We start from the raw sequence: 22780 nt of genomic DNA, 5'->3' as shown, positions 1-22780 counted from the left end.
GCCCCAGGGGCACGTGACTGGGTGTCGGAGGGAGCCTCAGGGCGCCTCCCGTCACCTGGAAGCGGGGTGCTGCTTTCCTTCTCCCTCGAGATCTTTAACTTCTGCTTCGGGCGGGCCCTCTCCGAATCTCCCTCGTCAGAGGAGCTCTTCTGGCCCCCCTGCAGCTGCCTGTTCCCGCCTGATGGTTGCGGTTCCTGGGCCCGCCAACGCACCTTCCTCCTCGCTTTCCGGACCGTCGTCCACTCCCCTGGGTCGCCTGTTGCCCCCTCCATCGACTCCAGGTTGTCGGTGGGGAGCGGAGCCTGCAGGGGCGCTTTGCTGGCCTCGGGTCCATCCTGCGGGGCTGGGCCCTCCTGCACGGCCTGGCCCTCCTGCACATTAGTGGGGTCCTTGCGGGGCCCTGGTGCCTTCCTCTCCTCCGGGGGGCCTGGACCCGCATTGCCCCTGCCGGAAACCTGGGCGTAGGTGGTCCCCCGCTGCGGGCATGCCCTATAGAGGTAGCCCGCTTCCCCGCAAAGGTTGCAGCTTTTCTCTTGTGGGCAACCCTTTGCAAGGTGTCCCTCCTCCCTGCAGTTCCTGCAGATGGTGGCTTTGCAGTCGGCCGCCACGTGACCTACAGGCATGGCAGACTTTAGGTTGCCCTGCATAGGTCAGGTAGCCCTTGCTCCCGCCGATCGCGAAGCTGGACGGTGGGTGTACGACGTTCCCGTCCGCGCCCATCCTCAGCGTCACCTTGACCTGCCTCTTACTGGTCCAGATGCCAAAGGGGAACATGATGTCGGTTAGGTCCCCTTCCACCTTCACGTACCTTCTGAGGAAGGTCAGGACATCAACTGCTGGCACATGCGGGTTGTACATGTGTACAGTCACCATACGGCTCCTCTGCGCTGGCATCACAAACAGCAGGACAGCGGTCAATACAGAGAGGGGGCCCTCACCTCCTTTCTCCTTGAAAACCTCCAGGAAGCGCTCACACAGCTTGGCACTCCTGAAGGTCACATCGTAAAAACCTCCTCCAGGGAAATCCAGCAGACAGTAAATGTCCACAGCAGCAAACCCACAACAGTCCAACAGGACTCTCTTCACGAAGAAGGTGTGGTCCACAGGTGCACCTTCATCCACCTTCTTCACAGAAACACGGATGGTGTTCCGGACCCCCTGACCTGGGGCACGAGCATTTGCCGCAGCCATCATTGCAGGTTGGCTGCTCCCCTGAACTAGCGTTAGGCTGAAGCCAGCATTAAGATCCACTGGTTGCAAGGGTGCACAGCCAACCCGACGTCTTCCTTCCACCTCCAACACAGCGCTCTCCTCCTCTTGGTCCACAAGAGAGTGGGTCTTTATTTTGTTCCAGATGTAAGCTGGTTCACTGAGCTTGAAGGTGTGTTCCCAGAAGTTTCATCACCATTCTAGGTAATATCAACAGTGAGCCTCCGACGAAGCGCTGGTGTTATGTCCCGCTTTCTATTTATCTGTTTAGGTTTCCTTGGGTTGGTGATGTCATTTCCTGTGTTGGTGATGTCATTTCCTGTTCTTTATCTCAGAGAAAGGTAGATTGGCTCCAAATCAATGTGTTGATTCCTTTTGGCACACAGTTGGCTCCTGTGCTTTTAGTTGCTGAGGCCCCGCGTTTAGAATTTCCCCTCGAAATTTTGCTGCCTTTCTGCTCCTTTAATACGCTTGGAAAAACCTGGCTCCCGGATTAAGTTTTTGTCACCTCATGTGACTTGGTGTTGAATTTTGTCCAATAATGATCCTGTAAAATGTCCCCAGGGTAACTTACTCAGTTTAGTTGTTGTTGTCAACCACATTTGCTGTTAAGGCTCACACATATTGAGTGGGAATGTGAGCCAGATTGGACATGGTTTTTGGTATCATCAGACCTTATCTCCATCGTCATTAGCGCCTTGGCATTAGGAGCAGTAGTGATGGGATCATGTCACTGTATTGAGAAGAGGACCATTTATACTTTGCTGCGTTGCTTTGTCAGAGTACAGCAGCAGGAAGCACAGCATTCTGTGTCTCTGAAAGTAATTCCATAGTTCTGGAATGATGTCAAATCCAATTGTTTTCTGGCACAATCGTGGCTGAATGACATTGATGACAAATGGTTTGTGTAAAGTTGATATGCTATGAAGCTGTCAGATGACAATAATGATTGGGATTGCAAAAATATTGAAGAAATTAGGGGAACTATTATGAAACAAGAGGAGTTATGAAATGGAGTTGTAAGTCATACTGTTTCCCCTGGTGGCGTGCGGCTTTGAGACTATGGTGCCTTCTCTCTGACCAAATGTTGCTGTAATCAATGAAGTGTGTTGTGGGTGTGTCGTGGAGCCCTATTCAAAATCGCGAAACCTTGATTGAATTAAATTTTCAGCAGCTTGAAGGCAAGCCTCAACATTTTCTGCCTCAGCTACTCTGTTTAATGCCAATCATGAGATTGCGAGTCTGCTCATTGTTCCCTCTGATCCAGCTGTTCAGTGCAAAAAAAAGCCTGATGCTGGTGCTGCTTTTTATTGTTCTGGTTTAGTACAGCATTCCTGGGAACTCTGCTGTATCAGCAGCGAGTCTTATAGTGCCACCCGTCATTTTGTGTCCCCACATCCCACCCCCACCATCACCAACAGATGCAGTGAATTACGTTTTTTTCTTGGAATACTCAACCTTCCGACTCTCTACTCACAAAGGATGGAGTCGATGAAAGGGCAGGACAGCACAGAGAAGGTGCAGGGTAAGTGACAGAGGACTGTCAATGCAAAGGATATGGTATAAATTTAAAGGAGGTGTTGAAGTAGATAGACTTGGGGTTCTATGTACTGAAATCATTGAAGGCGGCAGAGCAAGTTGAGAAGGATGTTAAGACACACGATCTGCGAATTTATTAATCGAGGAATCCAGTACAAAAGCAAAGAGGTTATGTTAATCATTTATGAAATATAGCCTTGGCCTCCATTATAATATGATATCAAATTCTGAGCCTCAAACTTAAAGGAGAGGGACTTCAGTGGCTTACAGAGACTGGAGAAGCTGAAGGTGTTATTCTTTCCAGCAGTGAAGGTGAAGGGGAGATTTACTGAAGGTTTTCAACATTTTGAAGGGTTTCTATGGAAGGGGAAATTATTTCCAGAAGCAGGAGAATAAGGAACTAGAGGGCATAGCTTAAAGGTAATGGCAGAAGAACCAGAAGCAAGATGATGAGTGGTTGTTTTTACACACTGAGTTATTATAGATCCATGAGACGTTGGAACAGAAGTAAATTATTCAGCCTGTCGAGTCTGTTTGGCCATTCAGCTCATCTGATAATCCTCAAATCCACTTTCTTGCCTTTTCCCCATAACACCAGCTCTTGCTGATCACAAATCTGTCTGCTTCAGCCTTGAATATACCTTAATGACCCAACCTCTACAGACCTTTGCTATGAAGCATTCCATAAATTCACTATCCTTGCGAGAAGAAATTTCTCTTCACTCCTGTCCTAACTGGGCTTCTGCTTAACTCTGAGATCATGCCCTCTGGTCCTGCACTTTCCCAGAAGGGGAAACAATCTTTTTGCATCTATCCTCTCAAGCTCCATAAGAATCTTGTACGTTTCAATGATGTTGCCACTTGTTTTTCTAAAATCCAATAAGTGCAGGCCTAACCTACTCAACTTCCTCTCGTAAGAAAATCCCTCCCTCTAGAATCAAACCAGTAAACTTTGGCAACCAATACCAATATCTTTCCTTAGATAATGGGATGAAGACTATTCACAATATGTAGGTGCAGTCTAACTAGTATTTTATTTAATCGTAGCAAGAATTCACTATTTATAAACTCCATTTTCTTTGAAATAGAGGCTAATTGACCATTTGCCTTTCTTATTACCTTCCAAATGTCTTTACTAGCTATTTGTGACTTATGCACAAGTTCTTTTGGGCTGCAACTTTCCACAAGCTTTCTCCATTCAAATAATTTTGAGCTTGTCTATGCCTCCTGCCAAAGTGCATAACTGTGACCCGCTAGGCTTCAAACAGCGCCTGCAGCCTGGGAGAGGATAAAGTTGCTGACAAACCATATTAACAATTCCCAGGCATGAGGAAACAGTTGGGCAAAAGAGACTGAGACCCTGTGCATTTCACTACATCACCAGGACATCTACATATGTTCTGTGTTCTCCCAAGAAACCGTGATGTTGGCCCTTAACCTGGTCCGTGATGTTGGCCCTTAACCTGGTCTTTGACCTGTTCCTGAAACATTTTAATTCAGAACTGTGCACCGTCTGAAAGGGGTGAAGCAGATACAATAATGACTTTAAAAAGACAATTAGATGAACACTTGAAGAGGAGAAAATTTGCAAACTGTGGGGAAAGTGTGGGACTAATTGGATAACTTGTTCAAAGAGCTATTGCAGACAAATGAGCTGAGTTGCCTCCTGCTGTGCTGTGAGATCCTGTAATAAAACAACAGAGAAAATAGGAAGGTTTGCAATGTCCTGATGGACCAGGATAGAGGCAGTTATTTATTCTAGCCCTCTAATTGTCTCCAATGATCACGATAGGTATGCGGGCCTTACACAGTAAGTGCCAGTCACTGCATCAGTTGTGTCCTAACCCCACGTCTTTTCGAGAAGAGCACCTTGTTTATTGACCAGCAATCACGACTGAATTTTGTTTGCCCATCTTTTTACCTGAAACTGCTGTGGCCATCTGTAGTCTCCCCACAATTGGACTCCAACTAAGCTTCTCCAATTCCACACTGACCAGATGCTGAACTTGGAGCTCTCAGATCTGCAGTCTGAAAGTATAATGAAGTACTTGCATTTATGTAGCACTTTCCACAGCTGCCAGATGGCTCAAAGCACATTACAACCATGGAAGTAGTTTTTAACTATCGTTATTCTTATAATGTTGGAATTTGAACCCAGTATTTTCCCCCACACAAAGGTGTGGTAATAGCTGTGTAATCTGTTTTTATGATGCTGATTGAGAGATGAATATTTACCAGAGCATTAGGGATAGCTTCCCTGCTCATATTTAATATATCAGCATGGAATCCCCCTGAGAGGGCCAACTGGAGCCTTGGTTCACGTCTCATCCAAAAATCAGCACCTCTGACAGCTCAACATTCCCTCAGTGATAATAGGAACTGCAGATGCTGGAGAATCCAAGATAACAAAGTGTGGAGCTGGATGAACACAGCAGGCCAAGCAGTGCTCCTAAGATGCTGTTTGGCCTGCTGTGTTCATCCAGCTCCACACTTTGTTATTCCCTCAGTGATGTCAGCTTTGATTCCTGCACTCAAATAATCACATGGGACATGAACCGACAACCTCCTGATCCTAAAGCAAGAGTGCTACTCATTAACCCTCAAACCCGCAGACAAGGGAGGCGCAGTTGTAGTATGGCGCACTGACCTCTACATCGCCGAGGCCAGACGCCAACTTTCCGGCATCGCCTCCTACCGCTCTCCTGATCATGACCCACCCCCGAGCACCAAACCATCATCTCCCAAGCCATGCACAATCTCATCACCTTTAGTGACCTCCCACCCACAGCCTCCAACCTCATTGTTCCCCAACCTCGCACTGCCCACTTCTACCTCCTTCCCAAAATCCACAAACCCACCTGCCCTGGTCGACCCATTGTCTCCACCTGTTCCTGCCCTACCAAACTCGTCTCCACCTATCTGGACTCCATTTTCTCCCCCTTGGTCCAGGAACTCCCTACCAACGTCTGTGATACCACCCAAGCCCTCCACCTCCTCCAGAACCTCGAATTCCACGGTCCCCAAGACCTCAATTTCACCGTGGACATCCAGTCCCCATACACCTGCATTCCCCATGCAGATGGCCTAAAGGCTTCTTCCTGTCCCACAGACCTGGCCAGTCTCCCTCCACCAACACCCTCATCTGCCTCGCAGAAGAGAATCCTCCTAGTCCTCACACACCACCCCACCAACCTCCGGATCCAACGCATCATCCTCTGACACTTCCACCATCTACAATCTGACCCCACCACTAAAGACCTTTTTCCAACCCCACCCTTGTCTGCCTTCCGGAGAGACCACTCTCGCCGCTACTCCCGTGTCCGCTCCACACTCCCCTCCAACCCCACCACACCCGACACCTTCCCCTGCAACCGCAGGAAGTGCTACACTTGCCCCCACACCTCCTCCCTCACCCCCATCCCAGGCCCCAAGGTGACTTTCCACATCAAGCAGATGTTCACCTGCACATCTGCCAATGTGGTGTACTGCATCCACTGTACGCAGTGCGGCTTCCTCTACATTGGGGAAACCAAGCAGAGGCTTGGGGACCGCTTTGCAGAACACCTACGTTCGGTTCACAATAAACAACTGCACCTCCCAGCTGCAAACAATTTCAACTCCCCCTCCCATTCCTTAGACAACATGTCCATCATGGGCCTCCTGCAGTGCCAGAATGATGCCACCCATAGGTTGCAGGAACAGCAACTCATATTCCGCTTGGAAACCCTGCAGCCCAATGGTATCAATGTAGATTTCACCAGCTTCAAAATCTCCCTTCCCCCCACTGCATCCCAAAATCAGCCCAGCTCCTCCCCACCTGCCTAACCTGTTCTTCCTCTCACCTATCCTCTCCTCCCACCTCAAGCCGCACCTCCATTTCCTACCTACTAACCTCATCCCGCCCGCTTGACCTGTCTGTCCTCCCTGACTGACCTATCCCCTCCCTACGTCTCCACCCATACTCTCCTCTCCACCTATCTTCTCCTCTATCCATCTTCAATCTGCCTCCCCCTCTCTCCCTTTTTATTTCAGAATCCTCTACCCATCCCCCTTTTCTGATGAGAGTCTAGGCCTGAAACGTCAGCTTTAGTGATCCTGAGATGCTGCTTGGCCTGCTGTGTTCATCCAGCTCCACACTTTGTTATCTCGGATTCTCCAGCATCTGCAGTTCCCATTATCTCCTGCTACTCATTAACTCACAGTTTATACTTGTGCATGTTATAGTTTTAATTATCCTGAATTAAAAGAATACTCTGGTACTGAGCAAGTGTCCTGAATGTATCTTACTACCATTCTAGGTTCTCTATATTTGGTCGCAATCCTTAAACAAGTGCATGAAAAATGTACATTGTAAACAAGACAGAGTTCTTTTTGCTATAATTGATATTTAACAACATAGGGCACTGAATAAACCACTATTCATCTGAAGCTTGTCCCTTTGATAATCTAACTATCTCAGCCTAACGTTCAACTTTCCTTTTGTTTAAAAGCTGCCTCTCTCCCAGCCTTATCAGATGATTCAAGGCATTTATCAATTTTTATTTGAAGTTCATTCTCAACTAAGTTAGAAAGAAGGCTCGGGGTTGTTTGTGTTGAATATAAACGCCAGCATTGATAAATTGGGTGGAATACCTGATTGTCTACTGTAGATATTTTCTAGCCAACCTTTCAGAAATGTTTTTGCACATTTCTGGAGCAGGTGACTCTTGAGCCTGGGCTTTCTGGCTCAGACATAGGTACTATTATAGACTCAATGTAAAAATGCTTTCTCGTATGTGTACTTGCAACATCTTGATTTTTACAGGATGTTTATGATTGAAATGCAACAACATGCTACACTACAACATTTGTTATATCTTTAGTGTTAAAACCTATTATTTAACATACCTTCCCCAGAGGCTGCTTTTAACCTTTCTTCATGGGTCATTGATCTTACAATCAGATCATTCCTCCAGGGTCTCATCCTTAACATTCTCTACAGTCAGCAATCTCCTGCAGCCCTACAAACCTCTGAGACATCTGTGTTCCTCTAATGCCAGCTGAATTTCATTCATTCCACATTGCTGGCTGTACCTTCAGCTGCTCAGGCACTAAGCTTCAGAATTCCCTCTCATACCCTCTGCACATCTCACTTCTCCTTTGTTTCCATCGTTATCAGCCAAATAAGTAGAAGGGTTGGTGCCTTCATTTGCACTTCTGGATGTTGCAAAATAATGTTGAGACCAAACTGCAGATCCATTATGAAATGAACAGATATCAGAACAAAGCTAGTATCTTGCTTAACAAAGATACCTCACGCTGCAAATGTCTACAATTCCAACGTGCACACATTGCCATGAAGATGAGCAACTGTAGTAGAAAGTTCCTCTTGATAAGTTATCATCAGAACAGCCAAAATTGAACATATAATTCAGTTGTAATATTACTCTCTTGGCACATCTTTAACTTGATATGGTCCACCTCTACCAATGTTAATGCTAGGTGTTTCAATGAGCTTTCACTGCTGTCAAAGCTTACATTTAACATATTATCCTTTGCCACTATTTATACAAAGAATTTCCATGAGACTATGTAGAAATTTTAAGAAAGCAAAGAAATACAGTACGGAACAAAAAATGTGGGCCTAGAGTTTTTCCACAGGTTGCATTGTATTTCCTTTCCTGTGCAATTCACCCAAATTCATTCGAACATACACAAAAATTGTAAGATTTTATGTGCGGCCCAGCTCAATTCCCAGTTTGATTTGATGATTGGAAAAGTATTGCACTGGTAACTAGCACCACCCACAAAAATTGGTCAGACCTGAAAGCAAATCAATCACCATAGTGAATTTTCAAATGTCATTTGTGTTGCAGTCCCTGAACCAAACTCCAAACATTACGCTGGCTCTTTCTTGTGCAAGGATGTTAGCAGGAGTGACTTACAAGGTTTTGAATAGGACTTTTCCTTCCAATTTACTAAAGAGATGGTTTTTGTGCATGAGAAAAGAATGATTAAATTGTTTTGTACAGTTTTTCTTAAAAATTATTTCAGTTACTTAATACTAGTTTACTCACTGGACACTGATCCAAATGCTTATTATTTGGGATAATTTTCAATTGTATTAATCAAATTTCACCAGGTCACCATTCCTAAGTATAGAATCAGGATTTTACAGGACTGAAGAAACCCACTTAGCACATCATGTCTGTGCCAGCTCCTGACAGAGCTACCCAGCTAGTCCCATTCTCCAGCCCTACATCTGTATCTCTCTAGCTTTACCACTTTTAAATAAATATCCAGCTTTCCTTTGAAACCTCCTGTGGAATATACCTCCAACAGCCGCCAAAGCAGTGCATTCCAAATCCTAATAACGTTAAAGACGATGAAGATGTTTCTCCTCATCTCACTCCTAGTTCTCTTGCTGACAATCTTGAAATTATGACCCCAATATCGTTCCTTACCCGATCAAAATTGTTCATAATTTTGAACTCCTCGATAAAGCCACCTCTTCATCTTCTTTGCTCCAAGGAGAATGTGCTCAATTTCTCCAATCTTCCCTTGCAACTAAAATCTTTCATTCCTGATATCATTGTAGTCAATCTCTTTTGTTCCCTCTCCAAGACTTTAACGTCATTCCTTCAATGAGATGCCCAGAACTGAACACAGCACTCCAAGTGTGGTCTGACCAATGGTTTGTAGAGGTTAAGCATCACTTCCTTAGCATCACATGTCAAGGAATATATTTTAAAGTAGGAACCTTTTTAGAAAAAATTACGTTCTAAAACATTGTCCAATTGCACTGGTTTACTGCAGAGCTTTGTTTAGCAATATGCAAATGAGTTCAAGCAGAAAATCAAGAAAGCGGAACTGCTTAAAACTAGTGCAACTTCAAGTGAAATTTGTGCCTATATTGTCGATTTAACCCAACTGGAAACTCTACCTTTAGCTTTGAAAGAACTTTGAGCGTAATCCTTGATTGGTTTTCCAATGTAAGACTATCAGATCCTTTAATATACATGTTTTTGATATTCCAGCAATGTATGCCATGGAGGTCAATGTACAGAAGGACAAACTGACAGGAGAAACCAAGATTCTCTCCACAGCTCCCTTGAATACTGAGGGAGTTCATCAGAGAGGGGTTGCGGTGTATGATAATGGAAGCAAAGTTGTGTATGAGGTATGTTCTGGAAGTGCAGTGGTGGAGAATGGAGTGCATCACCTAACTACGTCAGAAGTAGATCAATTAAAACACAGAGCGGGGAGAAAAAATGTGAGTGGCAGCAAATATTTGCCTGAATCGCTGACTATATCAAAGAGTAGTGCATCCCCTGATAATACCAGGAGTCCCGGAGATAGTGGACTTAAGAAAGATATGATCCACAAGGAAGCTAAATTGGAAATGGTTCCTAAAGCACATCATGCAGGGAAAGCAATCCATCAGATTCCAACTGGAGAGGCTCCTAAGGCCAGTGCTGAGCATCCAGTGACGATGATCTTCATGGGCTATCAGAATGTGGAGGATGAGGAGGAAACAAACAAACTGCTGGGCTACGAGGGCGCCATCCAAGCAGAGCTGGTGCTGATCGACGAAGATGACGAGAAGTCATTGCGAGAGAAGACAGTGACAGACGTCTCCACAGTAGATGGCAATGCAGCCGAATTGGTGGCTGGGAAGTCCATGACTGAGGCTTCAGAGACACTCTCAGCAGAGGAGAATGAAGGGACAGACACTGGAACAGAGCCAGCCACAGGTACTGACAAGAAAAAGCATTGTAAGTGCTGTACTGTCATGTGACCACCTCTCTCGCCTTTATAGTCACACTATCTCTTATTGACTTTAACCTCGTTTTACTGATCACTCTGCCAGTATGTGAACTGGGAGCAGCTGTTTCCTCTCTCCTCCCTTACTTCACTATAAATTCTTTGTTTAATGTTTGACAAACCATAGCATAACCACCACCCAGGCCAGCATTACTGTTTTGAGACGTCGAAAGAATTTTACAACATAGAAATAGGCCATTCAGTGCAACTGGTCCATTCTGGTGTTTATGTCCCACCAAAGTCTCCTCTCACTTCATCTAATCTTACCTACTAGATTTTCTATTCCTTTCTCCCTCTGCATTTAAGTCTCCCTTTTTGCCTCAAATCTTCTATGTGGTAGCAAATGTACATTCTAAACACTCCAGATAAAAGATGCTCCACTTAATGACTTTATCGGATTTATTTGTGACCGTCCTATATCTAAGGCCCTTACTTCTTTGATAACGGAACATGACTTCAGCGAAGCAAAGTATGAGAATCTGGAAGTTGCCAATGATAAGGACAGAAATGCAATAGCCCATTAACTGTGTGCCTGCATCATGATAAGACACATGGGTAATAATTAATTTTGCAATCAGCAGGATCTGGGGCTCCATTCTTTCTACGCTCACCCTCAATCATACCACCCTATTCACATTTCCTGCATAATTTGAAATTTTCTTCTCCAAAAGGCCTGGTTCATTTCAATTCCTTCCTGTTGAAATGGTGTAAAACAGTTAGGTATAAAAGGCTTCACAATTTCCTTTCAATGTTATATTTTCCTGAGTAAATTTTAAAAGTAGACATATTCATTCTGAGTCCTTCTGTCCCCACCCGTCTCTGCCATTGATGAACTCATGAGAGTACAATAGAGATTGTTTCCAATTTACTGAAAGAATGGGGTGGGGTAAGGATTGAATGGGAAGGAAAAATACTTTCCTTACGTCATTAGTATCCATATCCCGGCAAATGAGTGTATAGCTGAACTCAACGTTAAGCATAGCAGATCAGAGGGTTACAAATCTTAGTTACAAGCTGTCTGTTTCTCCAACATTATTGCAGCTGTTGAATGTGCTTCAGTTGGCAAAGAACAAGAATGAATTTACCCAATTGCATTCTAGTTCTACTGCTGGGAAGTTGTCTAGTGCGACGGGGCTCAGACCCTCCAGTTAGTTCACATGTCTTTGTCTGGCTGTAAACAGGTGATGGTGAGTCAACAGCCAAAGGGAATTAAAACATTCGTTAGGAGAGATGGAACTCAGGCTGTCGATTCTCTATTATGCAATTTACACTATTACACAAAGACACCATTTTCTAAGTGAGTTGTGCATCAACTATTGCACAGCAGTGTACTGGCAACTTTCATTTCTCATCAACTCTTTAAACTAATCCAGATATGTGTGCTGGATCATTATGGCCATGATCATGTTGAAAAAACTGCCTAATGTACATCAAATAAGTGCAGCACAAATAATGGAGCCTCACTGAGCATTAATCACACCAGATACATTTAACAGGCGTGAAGAATTCATTCCAAAATCTCTTTTAGCAACAGATCTAGAAGTGACATATGCTGCAAATCTTATCCATTGTCAAAGAAAGCCTGCAGGTCAAATCCTAGGAAGGTGAACATCTTGTCATAAAGTCCCTATGGATAATTAGAATACAATTAATATATTCATCAGCAACCTCAGAAAACGGCCACTAGCTGTCCTATATTTAACTGAGGTTTAATTCCTAAGAGCCACTAGATGAAAAGCTGCCACAATATACTGTATCAAAAAGGTGTTAGTGAAAACATTTTACAAGTTGCACTGTTTAATGACATTTCTGACACACTTTTCTGTAGAGTCATATATAATTCCAGGGTGTGCAGAGACCATATAAAGAGGGTGGGCAAGAGGAGGGTTGAAAAACAGGCTGGGGATTCTCCTTCAATGTGCAAATCGGACTTGAACAGTGTCAGAGCAGCTGATAGGACAGAGTTTTGAGGTGGAAGGTTTTCAAATCCGGTGGCCTGGTAGTAAAATTTGAAAGAATATTCAAAAAGCAGACAACATTGCCACAGGGGAAGCCAGCTTTCTGGATGAAAATTTGTGCATAGAGTAATCTTTATAATGTTGGCCGTGTCTGTCATGGTTAAGCTAGTCAATAAATTACAAACACTTATCTATGACTTTGAGGCTTTTAATGGCAATGCAGCGTAAAGTAATGAGGGAGCAACGTGTAAAACCGCAATAGCAAATTGGCTGCTTCAATTGAAGTCATTGTAATAAAAAGGAGAGAGATGTAAAACAGTCCCCTTCAGGCTCTGGCACAAAGTCAAAATCTACCCTTCACCAACAATTGCCCTCAACCATTGCTGTCTCAATATCTTGTTCCATTGGGCTCTCAAGATATCGGCTATCCAACCATTCTATGCAAGCTGCTAGATCCGAAAGTTTTTTTTGTGTTTTCTGAAAGGATAGTCTGAAACTTTTGTTTTCCCCTTTTCTGGATTCCACTTAACAATTTGTGAATCAGTCTTGGTCTTGGTTTTGTAAGGGTTTTATAACGATAAGAAGTGAATAATATCATTTTTATAGAATCATAGTGCCTTTTTCCACCAACCTCAATTGTGCCAACTGGCATGCAGTGCTTTGCAGTGTGATCCCAGTGCCCCGGATCAGTGAGAATGAATGGCAAGGCTAATGTGACTGAGATCGGATCAGCTGCCTGCAGAGGTGGAGTGGTTCATAAGTTTGCTGATATATGGCATCTCGTATAATATGATTGGTTTCCCCCTGCGAGCCCCTCCCAGTTCACAGCGTCTGGATTGCAGAAGCTTTCACTGAGCACAATGGATGAAAAACTAACAATGAGAAGCAGCCATTGATTTTCTATGATGCCTTTTAGTGACTGTGCCTATTTTCTTTTCTCCTCTACATGATAAAGGGTTTTGCCAAGTTTCAATTTTATTAACTGTATTTGAATGTACAATTATATATTATAAAATGGTTGTCAACTAATATCTTGTTAATGAGGATGGACTTTTCCCCATCTTCACCTCTCTAAAAGTTGTGAATTTCCTACTTTTAAACACAATCCTGATTCTACTGTATGATCATTTTTTCTGGAACATATTTGCATCGCAACTAACATGGTTGTTTTATCTAAAGGGTGTCTTTGAAGTGACCATTTTGTACCTTGTTCTATTGCAGTTTATATATGATATTTCTACTTTTCATTTCTTTCCTTTTTTAAAGAAAGTATTATATTCCAGAGCATAACATAGTGACTCCTGCTGTTTCTAAAAAGTTCAACGCAATGTACAGTTATTGTTCTCTATGCTCTCTTCCTTTAGTGCCAATCCCAAGGAGCTCTTTTACATACACTCAGCCTTAATACCACCTAGCACCCACTGCAGCTTTCACAAGCATCCCATCCTGTTCGGTGACAGCAGTTTATTTCACAATCTCCCAACCCAGCTCCAATAATTATTCTTTTGAGCACTACTAACATTCAAACGTTCACAAAATTGGGCTTTTGACATAAAATGTCAGGTGGAATTGTGCATAATTTCAAAATAGTTTTTATTTGTGTTATCATCATTGGCAAGGCTCGTACTTATTGCCCATCTCTATTTGTGCAAATCAAGGTGGCTTGGTTGGCCATTTCCGAGTATAGTTAACAATCAATCACATTGCTCTGGGTCCAGAGGCACACAGAGCCAGTGAGAATAGTCGGTTTCTTTCTCAGAAAGACATTAAAGAACAAAATATGTTTCTTGCAGTAACCCAGCCGTTTGTGGTTACCGCTACTAATATTAGCTTGGTACTCCAGAATTATTCAATTAATCTGATTCAGATTTCTCTGCAGCCATAATGGGAGTTCAAATCATGTCACTGGACTTCTAGTTTAACTCTACTGTATTACTAGTCTAAATCAATGCTCCCAAATCTCTACAGTGCAGTGAGGTAAATCCCTGAAGGAGCTCTGACTTCAACACACACACCCGTCAACTGTTAGTGAGGGTATGGAACTGTTAATTCAATCCTCAAAAGCTTTTTACTGCCTAAGCAATTTTCACCAACTCCTCACCATATTGCACACTGAACAACTTAACTGAAATATGTTAAGAACACCCTGCTGAGGATGAAATTGCCTCAATTAATTTAATCCCAACTTCTTCCAGGTTAGAATTCTGCCTTGTTCAAATTGTATCTCTCAAAATTTATCATTAGTCTTTGATGACTGTATAAAAGACATGCAATTTTATTGCCTCTTTTGCGAGATCAGGATGTCCCAAAGTGCTAACTAATAGTCATTTAAGTACATTTTAATGTGTAGTCACTCATTTTGAGCTGGAAAGGCAGCCATTATTTTCAAAATAAATTCCATAGGCAGTAATGTCATAATGACAAGATCACCAGTTTCCGTGATGTCAACTGAGGTATGAATACTGGTGAGCACACCAGGGATAACTCCCCTGCTTGTCTTCAAATTAGTCACTTTGCAATTTGTCCAGCTACGAGGTTAAACTGGGCTATGGTTTACTGCACTGCAACCAAAAGGTGACACCTCAATACAGCATCAGCACAGAACTAGGAGTGCCAGCCTAAATTACCTCTCACATCTCTGGAGTAGGACATGAACACATGACCTTCTGGCTTAAAGCACCAAAAGAAAATAGTCTCACAAGCCTATTAATGTTGAAGAGACAGGTATTGAAACTAATTCCAGTTATGGGTGAAAACCAATGCAAAACTCAAATGATTTTTTTTTTCCTGGATATCTCCCTCCAATTGGTCAAAGCTGAAGACTCCAGTTTACCAATTTGATGTCACGTAATAAGTACTTAACTTCTGGAGACTGTTCAAATGACCATATCATAAGGTCTCTAGGCACATTGCAGGCAGCTATGATTACTTGTTATGTACACACTGTTGTGTCAGTCTGAAGAAAACTACTTGGGCACACAATACCATAAGCAATAACACTATTTTAATATCGTAACCATCGTATATTAATGCACATCCCATTGTGTTTGTGCTGGCTCTTTGAAAGAGCTACCCAATTAAGCTCACTCCCATTCTCTTTCCCAGTAGTTTTGCAAATATTTTTATCTTCCCTCCCTCTCTCAAATCTGCTTCCAATGCTTTTTCAGGTCATTCATTCCAGATGTCTACCATACACTTTCCCTCGGAAATTATTATCCAATTGAAAAACTTAAAAATACAATAAGCTGTTTCAAGATAGATGCAAATCACAATCCTCCACTGACAATAACACTTAAACATTGCCTACAGTACAGAATTTGTAGCCTGAGTTATTTGCACGAGGAAGGGTAAATAATTATTAGGGGATGTTTTTTGAAAGGTTGCACAAGCAGAGCTCCAATAAGGCGACTAAAGAACATTAAGGTCTGCCTCTCAAAATCGGGACTAAAGAGAAAAGGTGAGGTTATCCTGAGGTGGAATAGATAAGAAAGGGACTAAATTCATGCAACTTTTAGGACAGTAAGAAGTAAAACACTATCATCAATATTTTGCGTGAAATAAGATTTGCATGAATGAAGGACTTGTAAGATGCAAAATTGTGATTTTCTGGGTCATTATTGTCTGCAGTCATTCTACATTAAATTATTCAGATGCATAAGAAGTAGGACAATATAGTTTTTATTGGCCAATCCCTGTGTATGCATGGATAGGATAGTGATCATAGAGAGTCTACATACCACGAGAAACCACAAGCAAGGCACATATTAACTTGACTTGATATAACTCATTGCAAAATTCCATATGTACACATGGATTACCACAAGTGATTTATTTTTGGCAAGCCATTAAATTTCAGTCATCTGCCTAATTCTTACACTAAAAATATGGGGGGTATGTAACCTTGTGCTTTGATCCTCCATCTGTAGTAGAAATTTCTTTGCTGAGCTGTTTGAACTGAAAGGCTTTTCCTAAAACTCCCAAGGGAACTTGCAGACCACTGAAATGGAGACAGGTGCATTGTTAAAATATCTCAGGGCTTCGACTCTTTGATTGATGATCCCACAGAGCCATGGAGCATGTGTTCCTAGACATCACCATTCTGCTGTTATGGAGTGTAAGTGACTCCAAATGATTGAAATGCAATGATGTAACTGCACCTCCAATCTGGCAATGTGTTCTTGTTTAAACTTGATCAAAGGAAAATTTGGATTCAAAATTTGAAAACCACAATCCAAGGGTTGGACCTTTGGCCTATTGTGGGCCTGGGATTATGGTCAAGAATTAAAAACGGCTATGCATCTCAGCAAGCTAGCTCTTCAGCTCCATCCCAGCTCTGGTCCATTTCTGCAGGACAGGGTGTCCACTTGCATGCAACAGGCACCAGTTTAGACACTGGATGATGGCCTCTCTGCAGGGAGGTGAGGAGCCATATTTCAGTCAGCCCAGAGACCCTCCTTTCCTGTTTAGATTTAGAAGCAGCCAGAGGGAATTTCCCCTCACTCCTAGGCCACAGTGTTAGCCCAGTCTCCTACGCTTTTATTTTATTTAAACTTTAAACAGTTGGAGAGCGAGGGAGCCTCTGTCTCAAAGCACCTATTCCTTTCCCAACCCTTTCTTGCAACCTGCTGTTCCTTTCAGTCTATAAAGAATCTGATTTGTTTTCTGTATTTGCGAACCACCTGCCAGTCCCCCTTAACTTGATGCAAACTTGTCTCTGTGCCTAACAAGGGAACACCTCTGCGTAAAATCACAATGCCCTACTCCCCACCTCCAGAAATAAGGTTGGCACTAGAAAGCAATCCAAAGATATCTGCAAAACCCACCTGTGGGCTCAAGTAGGTAAATCTCACCGCATGTACAAAGGATCATCCCAGTGAAGATGCTGATAAATTGTTATTCTCTGAGATTACTGGTGACAATTGTGTTGAAAAGCCCAGTGGAATCAGATCTGATCTCGAACATTGTGACTCATTAGATTTGATTTAAAATTCTGGGTGTAATACAAATGTAGATATTTCTTAACATCCTTCAAATTGAAATTGTATAAAAATACTTCCAACCAACTTTTTACCAATGTTAGTGTTGATTTCCAAAAAGTAATTCCTCAGAGAATGACATTTAAAATTCAAGCATCTTTTATGTTTACAGGTCTTAATTTATATTTAGAATTAGTATCTCATAAACAGAGATAGCCAAGGGTTTGTGTGTATACCCGAATGAACATCTCAATTATTCAACACCTGAAAGATCCATGACACTTTACCACCACACAGTTTCAAAAATCATTTACCAAAAGTAATATTCGCGCTATTGTTTAAAATGTTAGCAGTTAGTTGATGGGATGGCTGGGGGAGGGAATAGAGAGTTTCATTTCTATGGCATAGATACCAGTACCCTTCTGTCACAGGAACTTTTAATACTGCCCCATTCAAGCGAAATATTCCAAGCAAACTTTATTTCTGTGCTGCATTCAGCAGAACGAACATCATTGTTAACAAACTGAAACTTGTACTCAAATGTCTGAAAAAGTGTAAAAGGCGAGATGTATCACACTCCTGACTGGCACAATTTATTTAGCCAGAAGGGCTACGGCAAGTAGTGAATGGATGTGAATGAAAATCCATCCTGATCTCCTGTGGTACAGAAGACACTGCAAATCCAAGTGGCATGGCTTGAGGTTATTTAAGAAGCTATAATAATACAATTCCTACCTTCTTAAGCTCGATTGTTCCTTCACATTTTGGAGTTTTATTCTTAATCAGGTGCAAACTTTATTTAAGTGACATTATTTTATACTATAACTACAGTCAGAATTAATGGTATTAGTATACAATTTTCGTTCCTACCTCCATTTTCTCCTGAATTGTTCTATTCAAGAGCTTTGCCTTGATGATAATGGCCTTTTTGCATAATTTCCTTCACCAAGGCTTTGTCTTGACTAGCATGTACAAAAGCAGTAACAAGTGTAGGTTCTTCAGGGATTTATGCGTAGTGGCAAGGGGCTCAACTGGTTGCAATTTATTAAGTAGACATGGGATCTAAAGGGATAGTTGATGGTGCTTGGCTGGTTGGGATTTATTAAGTTGTGGTAGCAGCTAAAGGGGTAGTCAATGGGTTAAGTATGTATTACATGATGGTAAAGTGGCAGTGGGTGGAACCAGGATAGCAATCAATATAGTGAAAGATGTTGTAGACAGTGCCAATCCTGTAGCAGGCAGAGCTGAGCTGTAGTGATGGGACTAAGGCTTGTACTTGTTGGAGCTAGCAATTGATTTCGTGGAGCTGCCATAGTTTTCAGAATATTTAAAGTTTTGCTGTTAATTTATTTTATGAAAATATTAAACACCCTTATTTGTTAATGCCAAAATTCCAGTACATGTACAATAGAAATAAACATTTATTTACTTCAAGATAACAAAGTGTGAAGCTGGATGAACACAGCAGGCCAAGCAATTGTGCTCCTGAGATGCTGCTGGGCCTGCTGTGTGCATCCAGCTTCATACTTTGTTATCTTGGGTTCTCCAGCATCTGCAGTTCCCATTATCACATTTATTTACTTCCTTGGTTTATCTCCATTTTGAATTATAAAAATACCCAATTTCACATCTTAAATAAAAGCCATTCAGAAAAATATTAATTTACACTCAGTTAGCAGCAAGAGTTGTCAGCTTTTCAAACCATTGCAACCTTGGATAGAAAAATTGAACATAAGGCTTGCATTTTTATAGCACCTTTCACAACCTCAAGACATCTCCAAGTCCTTCAGAGCCAATGAAGGTAAGTTTGAAGTATCATCACCATTGTAATGTAAGGTACATGGCAGCCAATTTGTACACAGCAAGGTCCCAAACAGCAATAAATAGTTTGTTTCAGTGACGTTGATTGAGGGTTAGATATAGACAAAGACAGTGTGAAAACTCCCCTATTCTTATTTAACATAGCATCCTGAGATCTTTTAAATGTACCTTATGGGGCAGATGGGGCGTTGATTTAGCTTTGCATCCAAAAGACAGTATCTCTGACAGTGTAGCTCTCTGACAGTGTAGCACCCTGTCAGCGTAGCACCAGGAGTTTCATTTTAGATTATAGATTAGCTGCAAACTGACTTGGGATGTTTGTCTCAGGCACAGTGTTGAGACAGACAAACCCAGGAAGCCAGCAACCTTCAACCGAGGAAGTAATAGAGGTGCTGGAATGGACCAGAGCAACAGTCACTCAGAGCTCCTGTTTGTTGATCACATTCAATTGACTCTTACTGGAAAGGTCAGGTGTGTACAATGCCTGGTTACCATAGGATTAAACTCATCATGATGGCTCACATTGGTGAAATAGACCACCGTAACTTTCCAATGAGGCCTATACCTGAAGGATGGCAATCTGGCCAACTATTGCAAGGCAGATGATGAAAGGAGAGGATAAAATTACAGGGAAGGAAGGTAACTGCCTTCTCAGATTAATAAGAAGCAAATGTTCCCTTGTCATGCACATTGTTGTCCACTTATCAGATCAAAAGTAAGCTTCATGCCAATATACAACTTCAATTTAATTCACTCTGTTCAACCAATAATTAGCACAACATAGGTTTAATGCATGTTTATATGGATCCATATACTAGCTACAGCCAGGCTTTGAGGTCAAAAACCAGCATGATGGGTACCATTGGCCACTACTATAAAATTAGGAGCATACGAAGATCACTTGCACCCTCAAATAGCTCAATTATTCAATATGATCGTGCCTGATCTATCTCAATTCCACTTGTTCAAATACTCCACCTATCTCTTGAAACACTGAGAAAAGTCTACCCACCTCTACCATAAATGTACTCAAATGATGGAATGTTCATAATCTTTTGCGTGTAGAGCATTATGAAGGTTCACAACCTTCTGAGTCAAGAAATAACTACTCATATCAGTCCTAAATGATGAATGTTTTATGCTGAAGCTGTGTTTTAGGTTTCCCAGCCATGCAACCAACCTCATCATGTCAAGCCCAGTCTAGCCCCTTCAGAATGCCTATGATATTTGGATCACAGGTCTTAAAATGGCACCATTACCTTTAAATTCTTCCAGAAATGCAAGGAGAAACTTGACTTCCCTTCTGGCCATTTCATACACCGTACTACTCTAGTGAAATTCAACCTTGAGCAGTAAGTGGATAGCATTGGAAGAAAAGTTCCACCTTATTTTTCCAGCAAAACACTGCAGGGGCAGGAGTCAGTACTACACTATGAAAAAGCTGCAACTTATTGAGTCTGCTTTCAGGTTTCTAAAATTCCACGTAAAACAGGGTTACATGCTAATTGTCTTTGACTGCCTCATCTCTTATCAATTAATTTTCCACATGAGAAACGTCGCCAGCTAACATTGCTAAATGACAGAAACAGCATTCTGTTTTGTTTACTTGTTACCTGTATCTTAATTCCCCAAATAATTCCTACTCCACTTCCCCCCGCCACCACTCCACCAAAGTGGATATCATTGTATTGACCTGTGTTTAAACAGCATTCAAACGGATAGCTTTTCAGTTGTTTGCCTGAGAATTTATTTATTAGCAATAGCTCCAAAAATCTCTTTAAAGAGTAAACAGTAGGGTGAATGATTTAAGAATCATAAAGTCATACAGCTCGGAAACAGATCCTTCAGCCCAACTCGTCCATGCCAACCAGCTTTGTTAAACCTGAAATAGACATAAAAGCTGTTGCCCAGAAGAATGAGGAGTAAGGCTGCTTGGGGAAGAAGGCAAACAGCTCGCTTCATTAACAAGTGCTACACCCAAACAAATGTAAAAGAGCTCAGTGATTGGGAATAGATTGCTAACACTGGTAAGGACTTGCTGCATTTTCTGCTGTACTCTGTAACCTGAAGTGTACTTGTACTGTTCTGTTCTGTTCTGAGAAACTGCCACTGGCCAAGCTGTAACCTGAGCTGCTCTTCTGTACAGAATTAATATGAATAAACTGGCTCTCCACAATGTCGATACAAGACAGTCTCTGCTACTTTTCTTTCTAACTCTCACTTTTTCGAACACTCCAGACTCCAAAGAAAAAGAGGAGCACATCACTCTGATATCACAGCTGTCACTAAAAAGGTTACTAACCTCCTTAACTTCCACTCTGCGCTCGCATCTGTCACTATTATCACTGTTTCTGTCACAGCAACAGCCTTAATTATGAGCCTGTTTTATTTTGCTTCTTTGGATGTTGACTTATATGGACTTTTTTTCAGGGAAAACTAAGTGACGGTCATTTACCAGAAAGATTACAGCGACTTTTTACAATTTAAGGCTGCCTAAAAGCACTTTACACCCAAATGAAGCATCATAACAATTGAAATGTAGGAGATGTGGCAACAAGTATGCAGTCAGGTGCCGCAGCCAGCAATGTGATAATGACCAGGTAATATGTGTCATAATATTGGTTGGTTAAGGACATTAGGAAGACGTCTATTGCTGTCCTTTCAATAGTGGAAGGAATCTTTTACATCCACCTCAAGCAGCAGTTGGAGCTAAATTTTACCACCACAACTGAAAGGTGGCACCTTTGACAATATGGCCATGAGGCAGACTTCTGACAGGCCAACACAGCTAGAGTCAAAGAGTTATTACAGCACAGGAGGAGTCTGTCGAGCCCACAATGCCTCTCTAATGGAGCGATCCAATTACCCATCCCTGTAGCCCTATGTTCCCCTCAGGTGCTTCAGGCATTATGCACTCACATCTTTGGACTGGGACAAACTCATTGAGCCTTAGCTAACACAAAAGGAGTCCACTAAAAGTGCAGTGAGGAAACTCACCTCACCTCACATCACCATGGTGTTGGATTCAAGTTCATTGTTTTGGTTGTCACTTGCATTGAACAGCCAGGTGAGAGGTTCAGGCCCTTCAGCAGTCCCTCAGAACAGGAGCCTCCCATGCCAACACCAGGACTTGGAAGGGTGAGGGGAAGGGTTGATATGACCAAACGTAAATAGGCAGAAGACAAACATCTGGCATCAAATTAATTCAATATTCTTCGAAATTCCAAAAGAGTATGATAAAATGAATATTTGCAACTCAAGGGGATGAAGAAAGAAAGAAATATGAATCAAAATTACAAACCATTTACGGCACAAACAGGCCATTCGGTCCAACTGGTCTGTGCTGGTGTTTAAGTTTCTCATCAGCCTCCCCCACCTCTCCTTATCTTACCCTGACAGCAGAAGTAAAAATTAAGAAGGAGAATGACACAAAAATTTAATGTACTTTACCAAATTTAGAATAACTTTTGTTAA

The 22780-nt window shown here is 42.2% G+C and overlaps 1 protein-coding gene across 6 annotated transcripts in view; it reads left to right on the top strand.

Moving 5' to 3' along the window:
- Positions 1-22780, top strand: part of LOC125451012 (paralemmin-2-like) — a 438977-nt gene that overhangs the window by 228087 nt on the left and 188110 nt on the right. For 5 of the 6 annotated variants that reach the window (XM_048527624.2, XM_048527622.2, XM_048527625.2 and 2 more), the window contains one exon: positions 9765-10481. In XM_048527624.2, the coding sequence (XP_048383581.2) occupies positions 9765-10481 (717 nt within the window). Of the gene's footprint in view, positions 1-9764; positions 21483-22780 lie in introns of those variants that run through there. The other variant, XM_048527633.2, reaches the window with a different exon arrangement.

This window comes from Stegostoma tigrinum, chromosome 3, assembly GCF_030684315.1.
Source record: "Stegostoma tigrinum isolate sSteTig4 chromosome 3, sSteTig4.hap1, whole genome shotgun sequence".
Lineage (NCBI taxonomy): Eukaryota > Metazoa > Chordata > Chondrichthyes > Orectolobiformes > Stegostomatidae > Stegostoma > Stegostoma tigrinum.
Note: the sequence above shows the minus strand (reverse complement) of the source record. Positions and strands in the feature narration are given on the sequence as shown.